Here is a 19739-nt window from a genome sequence, read left to right as displayed (position 1 = left end):
ATAATGTTTCAGTGCACAAACAGTAATCTCAAACTAGGGGATCATTTGAAGTTTTTTTCTGGCAAACCTTCAAATAATCCATAGATTGAGATTAGCGGTTTGCTGATTGAAATATCATGTATAAACACAAAATCAACACAATTGTCATTACAATTGAACCCAACAAGCATGTGCTATATTATTTCTAAGTTTTCCCAAGTATGACTTTCAGGTTGATTATTTTTTAATTTTTATTTGAAATTATAAGAAAACAAAACAGGGGTAATTACGAACAACACTAATAGCAGGAACATAACAAACAACTATTTACTACTCCAGTGGTTAAAAAAAATGACTTGACATTTCTGTTTCAAATATATACGTTAATATAAGCAGAATATTTGTCTAAATAAAATTGACAAAGTTAAGATATAGATTCAAATGCAACAAGAGCAGCAAGATCTTCAGTCCACTGAATATAGATAGCGAATGTTTATCCTTTCAGACTTGGAGTAAAGTCTCTTTCCAAATGCTAATGCTTTCAGAGTCCAGATGTGCTGTTAACCCCACATTGCAAAGATATAATGCATGAGAATCTGCTATTATCACAGGGTTTTTTCAGGAACAAAATTTATGCAGGAACTAACTTCCAACCAGAAATAAGGCACCACAGGGCATCATATACCTCAGTGACACATTATCCACATTACATCATCAGTAGAGCTAGTCAGTTTTTTCTTAACCAACCTCTGTAGTGTCCAATATACATGAAACATTTTTGTTAAATCAGCCTTAATTTTTAAACTACAGAAATTGTACATCTGGAAGCTTAGGCAACTTTCCATTGATTGTACAATTCCCTAATCTATTCCTATGGCCTTCTGAGTTAAATGTTTTGGGAAACAAAAAATGAGATGGAAGAACTTCATAACTTCAATACTATGAGGATCCCAATCCTTCCAGCACAGTTCTTATACAATTCTCACTGCAAAAATAAACAGGAATTGCATGTATGAGACTTTAGTCCTGCATACTTACTTGGAAGCATGAGCTTCAGGCTGATAATGATACTTGGGAACAGAAGAATTCAAAAACCAGACCATTCCCAACATAACACCTTGCTAGGAAGTACCATGACTTTTATAAGCAAAGTTTGATGTTATAGGTTCAACTACTTTACTGTCCCACAGAAGTTATGGTATGAAAAAAATATGACAAACTGTATTTTTCTAAACTCTGATGTTCCCCAAGCATATATAACTCAAAATACACATAGCGTAAAAATTTGAAAGAGGCTGTATTTACAATGAACTGCACTAATACGTCTTCTAAAATAATTATGCCAATAACAGTCCAATCTAGAACATTTGTATCTGGTGAGCAATTGTAACATTCCTGCATTGTCCTCAAACTTGGCATGACTGAATTAGCAGAGCTGATGCCTTGCCAACAGTGTTATTTTATTTTCCGTAAACATTTGAGGCATGTTCCCAAAATAGATGAAGGTTAAACAGAATTACAAAAGAAGATAGCATTTGTACTTTTCCACAGCTACTGAAATATATCAAGTGTTTATATGATATTTTTTGCAATTTCTATGCAATGTATTAAATATTTACAGGGTGGTGAACAAAGTTGGGGGTAAGACAGTGAGGGAATCCTCCTAAAGAAGAGACAAAAAGAAAATCAGAAAAACCAGAAAGGTATCTGCATTCAATATTCATTATAATTATCACCCCCCACCCGTTTCCTAAATAATACATGCATTTTGGCTCCCTCCAAACAAGATGTTAGCAGCACCATTTCAGGAAGAACAGTTTTAAAATTATTTTTTCCCTGTAGGCCCTAAAGATGCGATGGAAATAAGACTCTGTAAGATTCTGAAGCAGTATAAGCGGGTACAGCATTCTTTTTCTTGAAAAAGAAAAGGTATTTTTATAATATATGCATAGTTTGTAAAAGAAAAAGGGAAATCCCTCGCAAACACTAGATAACACCTGCTACAGCAGATAATGGTATTTTATAAAAGTATACTCGAGATCAAACTCTGTTTTTTAATACTCTTGACTTCCCCATTTACTTTGGCACTCTTGCAGCTCAACCTTAAGTGTATTTACTTCAGCAAAGTCCCTCAAGTTTGATGGAACTTCCTTCGGGCCAAAAAACTGAGTATTTGTAGTTTTGATTAAGTTTCTATGTACTCCAACTGCTCCTAATTATCTTGCCTTTCCAGTATAGAACAATATTTCAATTGGACTATTAGGATTGGCACAACTAATAAGCATGTAGAAGTTAATTTATTATTTATTTATTTATTAAATTTATATACCACCCCATAGCCGAAGCTCTGGGAGGTTTAATCTTGCACACTAATGTCCATTTTGTTATTATATAGCAATATCAAAGCAACCCTGATATCAACTTTAAATGCATCTTTTCCCATTTGTTTCCAATGCAAAATGTGGCTGTATGAAGCAGTGTAATGCAGCTGTGCCACATACCGAATTGCGTGTATTTCTATTAGTGCTATTTAGAAAATTCAGTACAAGGTCTGAGTCATGCACTAAATGCATGGATTTATCACACATTATCTAGCTGCAAAATAATTTGCTAACCATGTTTATCTGTGGAGCCAAAACACACTTAACCAATCTTCTATTAAAACCAGGGTAACATAAAATTTAGCGACACATTTTAATGTATCTTTATCTAAGAAATGGAATTAAAGCTAACTTCATAGAAATAAGTAGAACCATTTGTTCATTTATAGGGTTCGGTGTAAAAACTATCTGGATCATAAGTTAGTATATTTCTCCATGTTTAATTTCAGTCTTTAGATAAGTACAGACAGAACACTTTTTTAAAAAAAGGTAATTCTTTATAACTTTCCATAAATCCAGGTACAATGCAATTGTATCAGAATGACAGATTGGAATTATAGTTATATTATTGTTACATTTGATGACATTTTTGCCATTCCTTCAGGGGAGTGACTCTTTATCACTTCTTTGATGAACTGTTCAAGCGCACTGAAGTAGCCTTGGCATTGCCAAGTGTCATTATGAGTTCCATCAGGAAATATTGCCAATCTTTTAGTCCGAGCAGGGGAAAGTTCATAAAGCTGCTTCATCATAACTGGAGGAATCAACTGGTCAGACAGCCCAGAGATAAAAAGTGAAGGCATTCTGCAATGACATATTTTCCTATAGGACAGGAACTTGTTTTTATAGCACCATAAAGGAAGATACCTCATTGGGAAGAAAGAGAACAGAGTGCTAGCCATATGCGGGATGCTAAGGAACGTGTTCTCCAACATGATGGCAGAAATCCTATGGGAGTTTTCAGTCGCTAGATGAATAACAGCTGCTCCCCCCAAAGAACGGCCAAAGAGAAAAATTTTTGTCTTATCAAGATCAGATCTAGTCATCACATAGTCTAGAACAGCTTCAGAATCTAAATAGATACCATCTTCGCTAGCTTCTCCTTCACTTTTTCCATAGCCTCTATAGTCAACCAGCAATAAGTTTACTTTCAGGTTCACTAGCATCAACAAAGCATTTGGTAGTCTGTGACCAATGTTTCCTGCATTCCCATGAAAGTAAATGATAGTAGGAGAGTATGAGGAGTTGTCCCCTGTAAATCGGAGAAGTATTAGATTGAGCAACACACCATCTTTGGTTCTGATGAAAATATTTTCATGCAGGATGCCAGAAGGCATAGGAACATAAAGCCGTGATGAAGAGGGCTGTTCTGGGAAATAAAGCAATACATCCTGAAATTTATATAATATACCTGCGATAGATACAAATATTAACAGAGGTAAAATCACGCCTCCATACAAATGAAACGTTATTATTAAAGATAAGAGAGAAATACGGCAGAGACCCCAGGACCATGACACCAAGGCAAGTAGCCATTTTTCAATGACAGTCCAAAGCATCCATGATTTTTCCATTATAGTAGTCAATGAATCTTTAGTCCATATGAAACCTAAAAGAAGAAGATACACTTAAGTTTATTTTTTTAATAAAGGAAAACAAAATTTCTATAGTAATGCAACATATCACAAGGATGAAATACATTCTAGATATATTTGAAAGCAAGTCCCACTACTGTCTACTGTTAATTTTAATTATTTAAATTAACTCTAAATCAGTTAAAATGTCTCAAGTGTGAAGTGAGGCAGACACAGATCTCCAGTTCTTTTCTCTATTCAGGGTACATCTATTTGTTTTAAATCATGGCAATTTAAATCACAGATTTAAACCAAATTTCTCACTTTAAAATCCGTATTTCCTGAACAAGCATGAATATTATTATGGCTATTAACAATCAAGACATATCGGAATGCAACTTGGAGCCTTTATAAAATGATAAATTTGTATAAAATGTTGGATTTGCCTTAGTAGGAATCAATACTACCTGCTCAAGGTAGGACAAGTGTTTTTCATTTATCTGGACAAGTTCCACGGCATCAGTTTGTTTTGGAGCTTCAGATCTCAAGTTATTTCATGTGCATTAATGAATGCTTACAGAAATAATATTAAGGTTCCTAAGGAATGAAATCACTGAGACTTGCTTTCAAGTAAACAGACAACAAAAGGATTTCTTCAGTCTCCTTTCCATCTCTGTATATCTTACACATATCAGTGCTTTTAGCTCGTTTTTAAGAGGGCACCATGCAAAAGTTAGTACCATACTTTAAAAGGGGACATTTGTTTCTAAATATTTTAAATACAGCTGAATTTCTACTGAATTAAGAGGTTAGTTTTCCAAGATTGCATTTAGACACTCCTTCCTTGACCAGCATTGACACAAGGAAATAGTAAACTTTCTCTTCCATTTTCAATTAACTGTGTCTTGCTTTAGTCTGAAGTGGGGTTGTGGTTAATCTCAGCTATGGTTTGGGCAAACTAGCCAGGATCAGAAACCACTTTGAAGTTGGCTGATTTTGCATTATTTCAACCGTTTCTTTTTTCATGGCTTCAAAATTTCCAGAAATTTTACATCTCTAAATTTAAGGCCTTCTGGGTGAATTTAGAAAATATCACAGGCACCTGGTAATTCAAGAATATAGATACTTGATGTCACCAACCAGGTATTTGAAATGTTTATTTTCTCTGCAGGGCTTCTTGTCTAGAAATATAATGTTGACTTTTACCAACCTTGCAAAATTACAAGGTTGGTAAAAACAACCAACTAATACCACTAATAGTAACAAAACTAACTCTCAATCCAAGGTAAAGTTCTAGTCTCAAATAGCATTGCTAGATGGAACAAAATGAACAAACCTGAATCCTGCAAAGAAAAAACATTTAGGTGGCTCATCAACCATCATATTAAAAACAAGCAGTATTTCAACCCTTCTTCTAGTGATCAAAAACTTCTCAGAGTAGCAGCTACAGAATACTAAAGGCAGGAGCAGGCTGAGAGAACATCAAGGCCTGCTCCATTTAGACTCCACCCCACCTCAAGGCTATCTGCTCTGTGGGAAAGAAGGAGTGAGAGAAGCAGCAGCAAGCAGAGCCCTCCCCCTCCAACGAGATGAAAGGCTGATTTCAGAGCCAACCCACCAGCCCTGCTGAAAATCTACTCTCTCCCCTGCTTCCATCCTTGCATCCTGTCTTTTTAGACTGTAAGCTTGCAGACAGGAACTTCCTTATTTGACTAACTAATTGTGAGATGCTCCAGAAGGGATTGTTTGGCTGAAGAGCATGATAAAGATATTTTAAATAAATAAAGCTTGTTATTATCAAACAGTAACTTTTGATTGTGCTTTTATCTTCATAAAAACAATTTATTAGGAATAGAAGCTTTTTCTGCAGCTTATGCAGATACGCACAAAATGCAACAAACTGGGATCTCTAAAGTAGATCACCAAGAGAAAAAACAACAATGGGGGGGGGAAACATTTATTGATTTCACCACATTTCAGACTCTTACATATGGACCCTTCATCACTGAAATTCTAAATAATTAAGTTATTCAATGAGGTTGTGCTACAGCTTTGTTGTTGCCATCCCATTGTTCGTTTGTTTTCTTTCTTAATACAGATGCTTATTACAAGGCTTCGGGTCTTGCATGGGCCACTATCCTGACAGCTGTTGGACTTTGATATACTTGCTCTGCCCCTGCGTTATCTTCAGCTGCAGCTTATTGGTTTCACAAGTGACAAACTACCGCACAGGTGCTTCATAAACTGCGTTGCTCCCCCCGCCCCCTCCTTACAAGTAGGCTGAAACGCAGCCGCCGCCGCCACTCCACAGCTGGGCCTTGAAGCAGCGTCAAAGCCCACCCCGCAGACCACACGGGATCAGGGCTAGAAAAAGCTCCTCCGCCTGCCTGCCCGACTCAGAATGGACCGCTCTGGCCTGGTCTCGAGCAAAACCGCCCATGGATCCCATCGCACAGCTTCGAGAGCGGGAGGCCGCAGCCAAACCCACGGAGCAGAAGGATTAGAAACAAGCACAGCCACGAAACCCTGGAGGATCATCCGTGAGGGGACGAGAAGAGGCGTGGGGGGTGGGGGGCCTTCCCAAAGCACGTGGAGCGCTGCTGCCGCCCCCCCTCCCCGCGAACCTCAGGGACGTCTGTGGCATAGAAAGGAAGGCCTCCTCAGTGCCCGGGCGCCGGGGGGCTGCGGGAGGCCCAGCGGTTCGGTCGGCCGCGGGGGGGGGGGGGGAGAAGGAAGCGCGGCGGCTCCGCTTCCTAGCGCGCCTACCTAAACCGCCAGTGCTCCACCAGGCCTGATGGCGCTCCCGCGCAGCGGCCTCGTCGCTCTCCAGGGCGGAGCATTCCTCTTCCCACAACAGCCACTTTCCGGAAGACAAGTCAGCGGCGCGAGCAAATGCTTCCGGGGCAAGGAGACATCTCGAGCGAGCCTATCAGAGGGCTTCTCGTGGCCAAGCGGGTGCGGTGGGAGGGATTCCGCCAGCGTTGATGAGAGGCGAGCCCAGAGAGGGTGAGGAGGGGGAGGGGGCTTCTTTCCCATCCCGGGGCGGGGGGGAGGGTCGGCGGCGAGTGGTTCCTGTTCTCACAGAAGCGGTTGAGCCGTTTGTCTGAGAGGCGGCGGCAGGAATGAGCGGGAGGGCCTGGCCTTGTTTCTCTCCTGTGGCGCAGAGTTCCGCAGACTCCGCTCATCTGTTCTGCTTCGGACACGGTGGCTGTTGCTGGGCCGTCGGTTGTGATTTGGTCTCCCTGTGCCATCAAGTCTTTGTCGCACTTCCTCTTCTTGTGGCTTGGGGGAAAGAGGGGAGGCTGGTTTTTAAGATGTTTTTAAAATGTTTTTAGGATATTTTCAACAATATGTATTATGTTTTAATTGAGCATTATGTATTCTATCGTTTATTGTTGTTTCCCGCCTCAATCAAAGTGGAGAGGCGGGTAAGAAATAGATTAATTAATATTATTATTAATGTCCAAGAGTTGGTGCCCTGTCCGTGGGCGGCGCAGGCAGGAGGGCTGGCGCTTCTGGGCCTGAACCACGTCTCCCCTGCAGCTAGAAGGAGGAGGACAGCAAGCAGTTGGGCAGCTGCTCCTGAAAGGAGGAAACCAACCTCAACCCCCGTATCTCTGTTCATTTGCTCTCCCTCGCTCTGGGAAGCACAGAGACACTGTTCTGGCTGGATTAGTGTCCAAAAAAAGACCGAGGTCTTCCTTTGTTAAAACACAATAAAATCTCTGGGCGGTGCCCAGTGTTCCTGGCCCTCCTACCAAGGTCCTGAGACCATGACGCTCCAAGGCCTGGCCCCCCTCCCTCTCTGGATGTGACAGGCTCAGTGTCTGGGTTGCATCTGTCTGCACGTGCTTCTTTTGGGGGGAAATCACTTGGCACACAGAACCCAGTGTTTTGCCATTGAGCCTTGTCAGAACTCCTGCAGTAACAACAGAGTAAAATGGCCCTTAACAGTATATATAGTCAGCAATTTGAGGGTCATGAATGTCAGCAATTAAAATTATTTATTTATTTTACTAAAAAGTAGAAATATTAAAAACCATATAACAGAAATTAAAAACCATATAACAGAGAAATATGTGTCAACACATACTTCCAAAGGAAGTGAGGCAGGTGACTACTAGGAGGAGGGCTTTCTCCGCTGTGGCACCCCGGTTGTGGAATGAGCTCCCCAGAGAGGTCGGCCTGGCGCCTACGCTGTTCTCCATTCGTCACCAGCTGAAGACCTTTTTATTCTCTCAGTATTTTAACACTTAATTTTAACTTAAATTTAAATTTTACTGTTCTAACTCTGTATTTTAATCTTATATCAATTTTGCTGCGTGGTTTTATCCTGGTTGTGCTTTTTATACTGTATTTTGTATTTGTGCTTTTAACATGTTGGTTGTTTTATTATGGTTTTAATTTTTGTGAACTGCCCAGAGAGCTTCGGCTATTAGGCGGTATAAAAAATTGTAATAAATAAATAAAACTTGAATTTATAAAATCTAAATGCTGAAATGTTATGACTGTAAAAAAGAAACATGACAATATAAAAAAATTAAAACTAGAGCTATGTGTAATTTTTAAGGTTCTATATACTTTGGTATATCTCTCTGTTACATGGTTTTTACTATTTGTACTTCTTAGTATTAAATAATTTTAATTGCTGACATTCATGACCTTCAACTTAGGTTTTTGCTATCTCAGGACCCACTTCTCCTGAAGCTTCTGGAGTACAAATCAAATAAGTAATTTGGATTCATGTTGATGTCTCTTCGAGGCACATTTGTTAAGGGACCTTTTAACTTTGGCAGTAGTGTGTCTGGCAGGGGGCTTCTTTAATGCAAAATTTCTGTAAAACGCACAGCACTGATGAGGTCCTCTTATGGAAGAGTCTGATTCTTTTAAGTGTTCCAGTCTACTCGACACTATGCCCTCTTTGACATGCAGAGAAACACCGCCCCCAGTAAGCCCTTCCCTGTCTTCCCTGTAGAATTTATATCCAGAGATGACTGTATTCCACTGGTTCTCTCCATTCCACCAGGTTTCTGTAATGCCCACTATGCCCGGTTCTTCTTTAAAACCATGCACTCCAATTTCCCCAGGTCAACAGCTAGTTGGCCACTGTGTGAACAGAATGCTGGACTAGATGGACCCTTGGTCTGATCCAGCATGGCTCTTCCTATGTTCTTATGTAATGTTCAGCTTCAGAGGAAGAATAAAAATGACATTTTAATTCATTTTAAATGTAGAGACATGAGACTAATTCAGGGGAAAATAGTAATAAGAGTTTACTGCCTGAAAACAAAAGGCTGGCATGTAATTTTAATGACTTTAATGTTTTTGTTTTTGTAGTGAAAAAGAATCAAGATGTCATCCACCCCTGCTTCACATTCTTCTTCCCAGCTAACTGTGGCATCACAAGTTCCTTTTGCAGATCTCTGCTCAACGTTAGAAAGAATACAGAAATGCAAATCTCGACCAGAGAAAGCAAAGTATTTCAAGGAATTTTTAGATTCCTGGAGGAAATTTCATGATGCTCTTCATAAAAATGAGAAGGATGTGATAGATTCTTTTTATTCTGCATTGAGGCTTATTCTCCCACAGTTGGAAAGAGAGAGGATGGCTTATGGAATCAAAGAAACTATGCTTGCAAAGCTCTATATTGAACTGCTAAATTTACCAAAAGATGGAAAAGATGCTTTAAAACTTTTAAATTATCGAACACCTACTGGCCTACGGGGAGATGCTGGGGATTTTGCTATGATTGCCTATTTTGTGTTGAAATCAAGATGTCCCAAGCAAGGTCAACTGACTATACAACAAGTGAATGAACTTTTAGATGCCATTTCGAACAATAATGCAGCCAAAAGGAAGGATCTAGTCAAGAACAGCCTTCGTCAGCTAATAACTCAGACCTCAGCACTTGAACAGAAATGGTTGATCAGGATGATCATAAAGGATCTGAAACTTGGTGTCAGCCAGCAAACTTTATTTTCTATCTTCCATGCTGATGCTGCAGAGTTGCATAGTGTTACGACTGATCTGGAGACGGTTTGTAGACAATTGCACAATCCCTCTGTGTTTCTTAGTGATGTTTCTATTAAATTATTTTTTGCTTTTAAACCAATGCTTGCTGCTATTGCCAATGTACAACAAATTGAAAAACAAATGAACAAACAGAATTTCTACATAGAAACCAAATTAGATGGTGAACGAATCCAACTGCACAAAGATGGAGATGTTTACAAATATTTTTCTCGAAATGGATATGATTATACTCAGCAGTTTGGTGCTTCTCCCCTTGAAGGTTCATTGACTCCATTTGCTCATAATGTCTTTAAAAATGATATTCAAAACTGCATTCTAGATGGTGAAATGATGGCCTACAATCCCACCACGCTAACCTTCATGCAGAAGGGAAGCAAATTTGACATCAAAAGGATGGTAGATGATTCTGGATTATGGACATGCTTCTGTGTGTTTGATGTTCTAATGGTTAATGACCAAAAGTTGGGTCATGAGATGTTGAGCAAAAGATATGAGATACTTAGTGAGATTCTTATGCCAATAACAGGTCGAATACAGATTGTTCCTAAAAGATGGGCTAATACTCGGAAAGAAGTAGTAGATGCTCTAAATGAAGCAATTGATAACAGGGAAGAAGGAATTGTGGTAAAAGACCCCATGTCAATTTACAAGCCGGACAAACGTGGGGAAGGATGGCTAAAGATCAAACCAGAGTATGTCAATGGACTGATGGATGAGCTAGACCTTTTAGTTGTTGGGGGCTACTGGGGGAAAGGTCTTCGTGGTGGCATGATGTCACATTTTTTGTGTGCAGTTGCTGAGACTCCAGCACCTGGTAAAAACCCATCTGTGTTCCATTCCATTTGTCGTGTTGGTTCTGGTTACACGATGAAAGAGCTATACGATCTTGGCTTGAAATTAGCCAAATATTGGAAACCATATCGTAAAAGGGATCCTCCTTGTAATATCTTGTGTGGGACTGAGAAGCCTGAAGTCTATATTGAACCTTGTAACTCAGTCATCATTCAGATTAAAGCAGCTGAGATTGTGAGTAGTGATATGTACAAAACTGATTGTACATTACGTTTCCCTCGCATTGAGAAGATAAGGGAAGATAAAGAATGGCATGAATGCATGACTCTTGACCTTCTAAACCAACTCAGAGGTAAAGCTTCTGGGAAGCTAGCAACTAAGCACCTTGAAATAGTTGATGAACCAAAAGAAAAGAAACGTAAAACTGTGCAAAAGGTTAAAAAAACAATTGGTCTAATTGATCATTTTAAATCTCCTGATCTTTCTAAAGTAAACAAAGTTTCCAGTATATTTGAAGATATCGAGTTTTGTGTTATGACTGGGACAGGGAAATATTCAAAATATGAGTTGGAAAGTAAAATAGCAGAATATGGTGGCAGTATAGTGCAAAATCCTGGGCAGGACACTTACTGTGTTGTTGCAGGGACTGAGAATGTAAGAGTGAAAAATATTATTTCATCCAACAAGCATGATGTTGTGAAAGCAGAGTGGGTTTTTCAGTGCTTTCATATGAAAAGTCTTGTGCCCTGGCAACCTACTTTCATGATTCACATGTCTCCAGAAACAAAACAACACTTTGCCTGTAAGTATGATTGCTATGGTGATAGTTACACAGTTGATACTGACATAGACCAATTGAAGGAGGTGTTCAGAAGAATGAAAAACTTTGAGGAAGAGATATCTTGGGATATGATTACTGACATAGAAACACGTTATTCATGGGAAAACACTCTACTAAGTATGTTCAAACAGCACACTGTTTTTCTGGACCTGTCTGATGAAGTGAGTAATTCAGATACCAAGTTTAATCAAGAAAGACTAACTGAAGCACTGATACTTCGTTTTCATGGAGCAAAAGTAGTCTCACAGCTTGAAGAGGGTGTGTCCCATGTAATCATTGGAGACCATGGTAATTTGAAGAAGATAAAGACAACCAGAAAAATGTTTAAAAGAAAGTTTAAAATTCTGTCGAAACAGTGGATAAAGGATTCCATAGAGGCTGGGAAGTTACAAAATGAAAATTTTTACTTAATTTAACCCAGATTTTATTTAGTAGGAAAAGAGGTAGTTGGTTAACTTCATATATTTATTTAAAAGAATTCTGCCAGGCTATCTTTAATACTTGCACATCTTTTTTAAGTTTGGAGATAAATTATGTTTGGGAGTGAAAGAAAAGCTTTCGAATATCGTGCTGAAAAACAGGATGAGAGTTATTCCTAATTTTCTGATCATTTTACCTAGCTGATAATTTCACATTTGTTTCATCCGTTTTGCTCAAATATTTGACAAAATATTATTTGGCTACTTAGAACTCAAACTACAAGCAAGTTAACCTGGGGGTATGTGAACCTGAAAGGAATTTGATCCCACTAAAACTAAATGAAGCTACTAAGGCTTCACTTACAGTACTATGACTTGACTGATTTGTGGATGAGACTATTAATCATTTAAAACATTAGTATCTATGTAAATTGAACAATTGAATAATCTTTTTAATGTTTTTCTTATGATGACACAACTTTTAAATGAATTACAAAGTCACCCAAGTAGGAAATAGCTTTCCATTACAACACAATGATCCTGTAATTATGATCATCAAATAATCTGAAGCATACTGTCAGCTAGGATTTATTTTAATGAAAAGCAGTATATAAATTTTGCTATTAATAAATGTGCTAAAATACTCTTAAAATGTTAGACAAATGTCAATTTTATGGATGTTTAACTTTCAAAATGTAACTAAATATTTCTGAACTGTTCCATTTCCTACTCTATCAGTAGGTGATTACAGTAATACATTTTAAGGGATGGTTCTTTTTGGGGAGTTTTCTCATCTGCAGTCATTAGATAACAATGTATTAATTTTTATATCCTTATTTAGGTAGTTTACTGTGTTTAACTTTAAGAAAATTCAACGTTTTGGATTATAATCTAATTCACAAATTCATTTATCATGTATCTTCTAGCAAAGGGACTAAATTAAAGGGTGTCCACCTTTTGAGATGGCATAGATCTTGAAAGAACTGGTTTTCAATAGCTTGGCAGTGAAGTAGGGAGAAAATCTTCAGTAGTTTGACAGTTGTGTAGGGAGAATCCACAAATTGATCCTGTTTTTATCTGTATTTTAGTCAATATTCTGTACAAAATTATGCAAATAAAATCTGTTTTTAAACTAATCTGAATTGAGAGGAACTTGCTGTGAAATCTTCATTTTTATGTGTTTCAACATTGGCAATAGTGAAATTGAAGCCTTTGTATTTTTCTAAATTCTTGCATTTACATTTCTATAGTAAAGTAACATTATACCTCATTAGAATTTCAAGTCAAATGAAAAAATGAGAGATGACCGTGATGCCATTGCTAGTCATTTGTTCCTTGTTATATGCTGTGTTTACCCATGTAGATCGAAGGTGAGGAAATATGAGTTTGTAGGTCTGCATTTATATTCTCTCTTCCTCTAAATAAACAGCTTACATGACAGTTACCCCATTTGAACCTTGCAATAACCCTGTTAGATTAGGCTGAGAAACTATTTATTTATTTAATTAATTAATTTATATACCGCCCCATAGCCAAAGCTCTCTGGGCAGTTTACAAAAGTTAAAAACAGTGAACATTAAAAACAAATATACAAAAATTTAAAAGCATATAAACAGCAATATTATTTAAAACAACTATTTTGGGGTCAGTTAAAAAAAAACTCAACATATGCTGTTAAGACCAGCACCTTGAATTGGGCTCGGAAACGGGCCAGAATTAGTCATATGTTAAAACTTTCTGGCCCCGGTTATCAATCTGGCCGCTGCATTTTGCACAAGCTGCAGCTTCCAAACTGTCTTCAAAGGCAGCCCCATGTAGAATGTTACCAATCACGTCGGAAATGCTCAATCTCCTGCCAAATGGTAGAGACTCCAATGGAGCGTTGTATTGCAGAGATTAAAAAGAATTGGCAACAAACCACAAAACTTACATCATGTTTATAAAGAAACACTAAACGAGTCCTACTCTGAGTAGACCCATGGAAATGCATTGAAAAAGAGGTTGTGATGAATCATTTCAATTTTAAACCGCATATAGGACTATTCTGCTAAGGATGGACCTGGATTGTGTTCGTTGTAAAAAGGCATTTTTGTAACATATTACCAAACAGTAGAAAACACTAAATTGGCTGTCAAATGCTAGAAATGTCTAATGGAGCGATTTACTGCAGAGTTTAAATGGAATTTGAAACAAATCACAAAACTTGCGTCATTTTAATAAAGAAACATGAAACAAGTCCTACTCAGAGTAGACCCATGGAAATGCATTGGAAACCAGGGTGTGATGAAGCTTTTCTATGTAAATCAGTACATTCGCCTGATTTGACGGGAATGGACATGGATTCCATTTCTTGTAAAAAGGCATTTTTTTAATATATTACCAATCAGGTTGAAAAAACTTAATTGTCTGCCAAATGCTAGAAATGTCTTTGGAGCGTTTTACTACTGAATTTAAATAGAATTGTCAGCAAACCACAAAACTTATGTCTTGTTTTAAAGAAACTCAGATGGAATGCTACTCCGAGTAGACCCATGGCAATGCATTGGAACCCTGGCCTCGATGAATCATTTCAGTCTAAATCAGTATATTGGCCTGTTTTGATGGGGATGGACATGGACAGTGTTTCTCTCAAAAAGGACTTTTTGTGATATGTTACCAATCACATCAAAAACGCTCAATCTCCTGACACATAGTAGAGACTCCAATGGAACGTTGTATTGCAGAGATTAAATAGAATTGGCAACAAACCACAAAACTTAAATCATGTATATAAAGAAACATGAAAGAAGTCCTAAGAGTAGACCAATGGAAATTCATTAGAAACCAGCCCGTGATGAATCATTTTAATTTTAAACCGCGTATAAGACTATTCTGCTAAGGATAGACCTGGATTGTGTTTCTTGTAAAAAGGCAATTTTGTAACATATTACCAAACAGTTGAAAATGCTAAATTGGCTGTCAAATGCTAGAAATGTATATGGAGATATTTACTGCAGAGTTTAAATGGAATTGGAAACAAACCACAAAACTTATGTCATATTTATAAAGAACCACCTAACATGTCTTACTCCAAGTAGACACATTGTGTTTCTATTAAAAAGGACTTTTTGTGATACATTACCAGTGAAGTGAACAATGCTCAAACTACTGCAATGTAGTAAAGACTCCTGTGGAACGTTTTATTGAAGGGTTTAACTAGAATTGGCAACAAAACACAAATCTTTCGTCACGTTTACAAAGAAACACTAAAACAGTCCTACTCAGAGTAGACCCATTGGCAACAAAACACAAAAACTACGTTATGTGTGTAAAGAAACACGAAAATAGTCCTACCCTGAGTAGACCCATCGAAATGCATTGGAAACCAGGCCATGAGAACGCGTTTCAAAGTAAATCAGTATATTGGGCGGGTTTTGATGCAGATGGAAAGATAATGCGTTTCTCTAAAAAAATACTTTTTATGAGACGTTACCAATGAAGTCAAAAATGCTCATTCTCCTGCAGTATAGTGGAGATTCCAATGGAGTGCTTTATTACAGAGTTTAAGTAGAATTGGCAACAAAACACAAAACCTACGTCATCTATCTAAAGAAACACAAAAATAGTCCTACTGAGAGTAGACCCATGGAAATGCATTGGAAACCTGGCCGTGTGACTGCTTTTCAATGTAAATCAGTTTATTTGCATGTTTTGATGGGGATGGACAGATATTGTGTTTCTATTAAAAAGGACTTTTTGTGATACGTTACCAGTGAAGTGAACAACGCTCAAACTACTGCAATGTAGTAAAGACTCCTGTGGAACGTTTTATTGCAGAGTTTAAATAGAATTGGCAACAAAGTACAAAACTTTTGTCACGTTTATAAAAAAAGACTAAAATAGTCCTACTCAGAGTAGACCCATGGAAATGCATTGGAAACATGGCCGTGAGAAAGGGTTTCAATGTAAATCAGTAGATTGGCATGTCTTGATGGAGATGGACAGATATTGCGTTTCACTTAAAAAGGACATTTTGTGATATACCAGTGATCACAAAAACACTCAAACCTACTGTAGAATGTTTTATTGAAGGGTTTAACTAGAATTGGCAACAAAACACAAAACTTACGTTATGTATATAAAGAAACAAGAAAATAGTCCTACTCAGAGTAGACCCATGGAAACGCATTGGAAACCAGGCCTGGAGAACATGTTTCAATGTATACGCGTATTGGCCTGTTTTGATGGGGATAGACAGATAATGCTTTTCTCTTAAAAAGGGCTTATTAATAAGATGTTACCAGTGACTTCAGAAACGCTCAATCTCCTGCAGTATAGTAGAGATTCCAATAGAGTGCCTTATTACAGAGTGTAAATAGAATTGGCAACAAAACAAAAACCTTTCCTCATGTTTATAAAGAAACATGAAAATAGTCCTACTCAGAGTAGACCCATGGAAATGCATTGGAAACCAGGCCGTGAGAAAGGGTTTCAATGTAAATCAGTAGATTGGCATGTCTTGATGGAGATGGACAGATATTGCGTTTCACTTAAAAAGGACATTTTGTGATATACCAGTGATGTCAAAAACGCTCAAACCTGCTGTAGAACGTTTTATTGAAGGGTTTAACTAGAATTGGCAACAAAACACAAAACTTACGTTATGTATATAAAGAAACACGAAAATAGTCCTACTCAGAGTAGATCAATGGAAATGTATTGGATACCCGTCCGTGAGAACGCTTTTAAATGTCAAGCAACATATTGGTCTGTTTTGAGGGGGATGGACAAATATTGCGTTTCTCCTGTGGACATTTTGTGTAATGTTATCAATGACGTCAGAAACTCTCAATCTCCTGCAGTATATTAGAGATTCCAATAGAGTGCCTTATTACAGAGTTTAAATAAAATTGGCAACAAAACACAAAAACTACGTTATGTGTGTAAAGAAACACGAAAATAGTCCTACCCTGAGTAGACCCATCGAAATGCATTGGAAACCAGGCCATAAGAACGCGTTTCAAAGTAAATCAGTATATTGGCCGGGTTTTGATGCAGATGGAAAGATATTGCATTTCTCTTAAAAAGTACTTTTTATGAGAAGTTACCAATGAAGTCAAAAATGCTCATTCTCCTGCAGTATAGCGGAGATTCCAATGGAGTGCTTTATTAGAGAGTTTAAATAGAATTGGCAACAAAGTAAAAAACTTATGTCACGTTTATAAAAAAAGACTAAAATAGTCCTAATCAGAGTAGGCCAATGGAAATGCATTGGAAACCTGGCCGTGTGACTGCTTTTCAATGTAAATCAGTTTATTTGAATGTTCTGATGGGGATGGACAGATATTGTGTTTCTATCAAAAAGGACTTTTTGTGATACGTTACCAGTGAAGTGAACAACACTCAAACTACTGCAGTGTAGTAAAGACTCCTGTGGAACGTTTTATTGCAGAGTTTAAATAGAATTGGCAACAAAGTACAAAACTTACGTCATGTTTATAAAGAAACACGAATAAAAGTCCTACTCAGAGTAGACCCATGGAAACGCATTGGAAACCAGGCCTGGAGAACATGTTTCAATGTATACGCATATTCGCCTGTTTTGATGGGGATAGACAGATAATGCTTTTCTCTTAAAAAGGGCTTATTAATGAGAGGTTACCAGTGACTTCAGAAACGCTCAATCTCCTGCAGTATAGTAGAGATTCCAATAGAGTGCCTTATTACAGAGTGTAAATAGAATTGGCAACAAAACACAAAACTTACGTTATGTATATAAAGAAACACGAAAATAGTCCTACTCAGAGTAGACCAATGGAAATGCATTGGAAACCTGGCCGTGAGAACAGGTTTCAATGTAAATCAGTAGATTGGCATGCGTTTCTCTTAAAAAGGACTTTTTGTGATATGTTACCAAAAACGTTCAGACTACTGCAATATATAGTAAAGACTCCTGTGGAACGTTTTATTGAAGGGTTTAACTAGAATTGGCAACAAAACACAAAACTTACGTTATGTATATAAAGAAACAAGAAAATAGTCCTACTCAGAGTAGACCCATGGAAATGCATTGGAAACCAGGCCGTGAGAACGGGTTTCAATGTAAATCAGTAGATTGGCATGTCTTGATGGACATTGACAGATATTGTGTTTCACTTTAAAAGGACTTTTTGTGTTTTGTCAGAAACTCTCAATCTCCTGCAATATAGTAGAGACTCCTAAGGAGCGTTTTATTGCAGAGTTTTACTGCAATGCTAATTAAATAGAATTATCAACAAAACACGAAACTTACGTCACGTTTGTAAAGAAACACGAAAATAGTCCTACTCAGAGTAGACGCATGGAAATGCATTGGAAAGCCGGCCGTGAGACCGCACTTCAATGTTTGCATGTTTTGATGGGGTTGGACAGATGATGCGTAAAGAGGACTTTTTGTGAAAAGTTACCAATGATGTCAAAAACGCCCAAACTACTGCAGTATAAGACTCCTGTGGAATGTTTTATTGCAGAGTTTAAATAGAATTGGCAACAAAGTACAAAACTTATGTCATGAGTATAAAGAAACACGAATAAAAGTCCTACTCAGAGTAGACCCATGGAAACGCATTGGAAACCAGGCCTGGTACATGTTTCAATGTATACGCGTATTGGCCTGTTTTGATGGGGATAGACAGATAATGCTTTTCTCTTAAAAAGGGCTTATTAATGAGATGTTACCAGTGACTTCAGAAACGCTCAATCTCCTGCAGTATAGTAGAGATTCCAATAGAGTGCCTTATTACAGAGTGTAAATAGAATTGGCAACAAAACAAAAACCTTTCCTCATGTTTATAAAGAAACACGAAAATAGTCCTACTCAGAGTAGACCCATGGAAACGCATTGGAAACCAGGCCTGGAGAACATGTTTCAATGTATACACGTATTGGCCTGTTTTGATGGGGAGGAACAGATAATGCTTTTCTCTTAAAAAGGGCTTATTAATGAGATGTTACCAGTGACTTCAGAAACGCTCAATAGAGTGCCTTATTACGGAGTGTAAATAGAATTGGCAACAAAACAAAAACTTTCCTCATTTTTGTAAAGAAACACGAAAATAGTCCTACCCTGAGTAGACCCATCGAAATGCATTGGAAACCAGGCCATGAGAACGCGTTTCAAAGTAAATCAGTATATTGGGCGGGTTTTGATGCAGATGGAAAGATAATGCTTTTCTCTTAAAAAGGGCTTATTAATGAGATGTTACCAGTGACTTCAGAAACGCTCAATCTCCTGCAGTATAGTAGAGATTCCAATAGAGTGCCTTATTACAGAGTGTAAATAGAATTGGCAACAAAACAAAAACCTTTCCTCATGTTTATAAAGAAACACGAAAATAGTCCTACTCAGAGTAGACCAATGGAAATGTATTGGAAACCTGGCCGTGAGAACAGGTTTCAATGTAAATCAGTAGATTGGCATGCGTTTCTCTTAAAAAGGACTTTTTGTGATAGGTACCAAAAATGCTCAGACTACTGCAATATATAGTAAAGACTCCTGTGGAACGTTTTATTGAAGGGTTTAACTGGAATTGGCAACAAAACACAAAACTTACGTTATGTATATAAAGAAACACGAAAATAGTCCTACTCAGAGTACACCCATGGAAGCGCATTGGAAACCAGGGCTGGAGAACAGGTTTCAATGTATACGCGTATTGGCCTGTTTTGATGGGGATGGACAGATAATGCTTTTCTCTTAAAA

At 37.8% G+C, this 19739-nt stretch overlaps 2 protein-coding genes across 3 annotated transcripts; one reads left to right on the top strand and one right to left on the bottom strand.

The window, feature by feature from the left end:
- Positions 1-240: 240 nt before the first annotated feature.
- ABHD13 (abhydrolase domain containing 13) lies at positions 241-6783 on the bottom strand. 2 transcript variants are annotated; one of them, XM_063115895.1, is made up of 2 exons: positions 6701-6783; positions 241-3969 (listed from the first exon to the last, which is right to left on the bottom strand). In XM_063115895.1, the coding sequence occupies exon 2, from the start codon at positions 3932-3934 to the stop codon at positions 2921-2923; it is 1014 nt and encodes a 337-aa protein (XP_062971965.1). In that variant the 5' UTR covers positions 3935-3969; positions 6701-6783; the 3' UTR covers positions 241-2920. The 2 variants fall into 2 exon arrangements, with proteins under 2 accessions (XP_062971965.1, XP_062971966.1); XM_063115896.1 differs by lacking the exon at positions 6701-6783 and adding an exon at positions 6208-6231.
- Positions 6784-6870: 87 nt separating this feature from the next.
- LIG4 (DNA ligase 4) lies at positions 6871-13150 on the top strand. Its single transcript, XM_063115891.1, has 2 exons — positions 6871-6940; positions 9272-13150. The coding sequence occupies exon 2, from the start codon at positions 9287-9289 to the stop codon at positions 12014-12016; it is 2730 nt and encodes a 909-aa protein (XP_062971961.1). The 5' UTR covers positions 6871-6940; positions 9272-9286; the 3' UTR covers positions 12017-13150.
- The last annotated feature ends 6589 nt before the right edge of the window (positions 13151-19739 follow it).

The sequence above is a fragment of the Elgaria multicarinata genome, chromosome 2, assembly GCF_023053635.1.
Source record: "Elgaria multicarinata webbii isolate HBS135686 ecotype San Diego chromosome 2, rElgMul1.1.pri, whole genome shotgun sequence".
In the NCBI taxonomy this organism is placed as follows: domain Eukaryota; kingdom Metazoa; phylum Chordata; class Lepidosauria; order Squamata; family Anguidae; genus Elgaria; species Elgaria multicarinata.
Note: the sequence above shows the minus strand (reverse complement) of the source record. Positions and strands in the feature narration are given on the sequence as shown.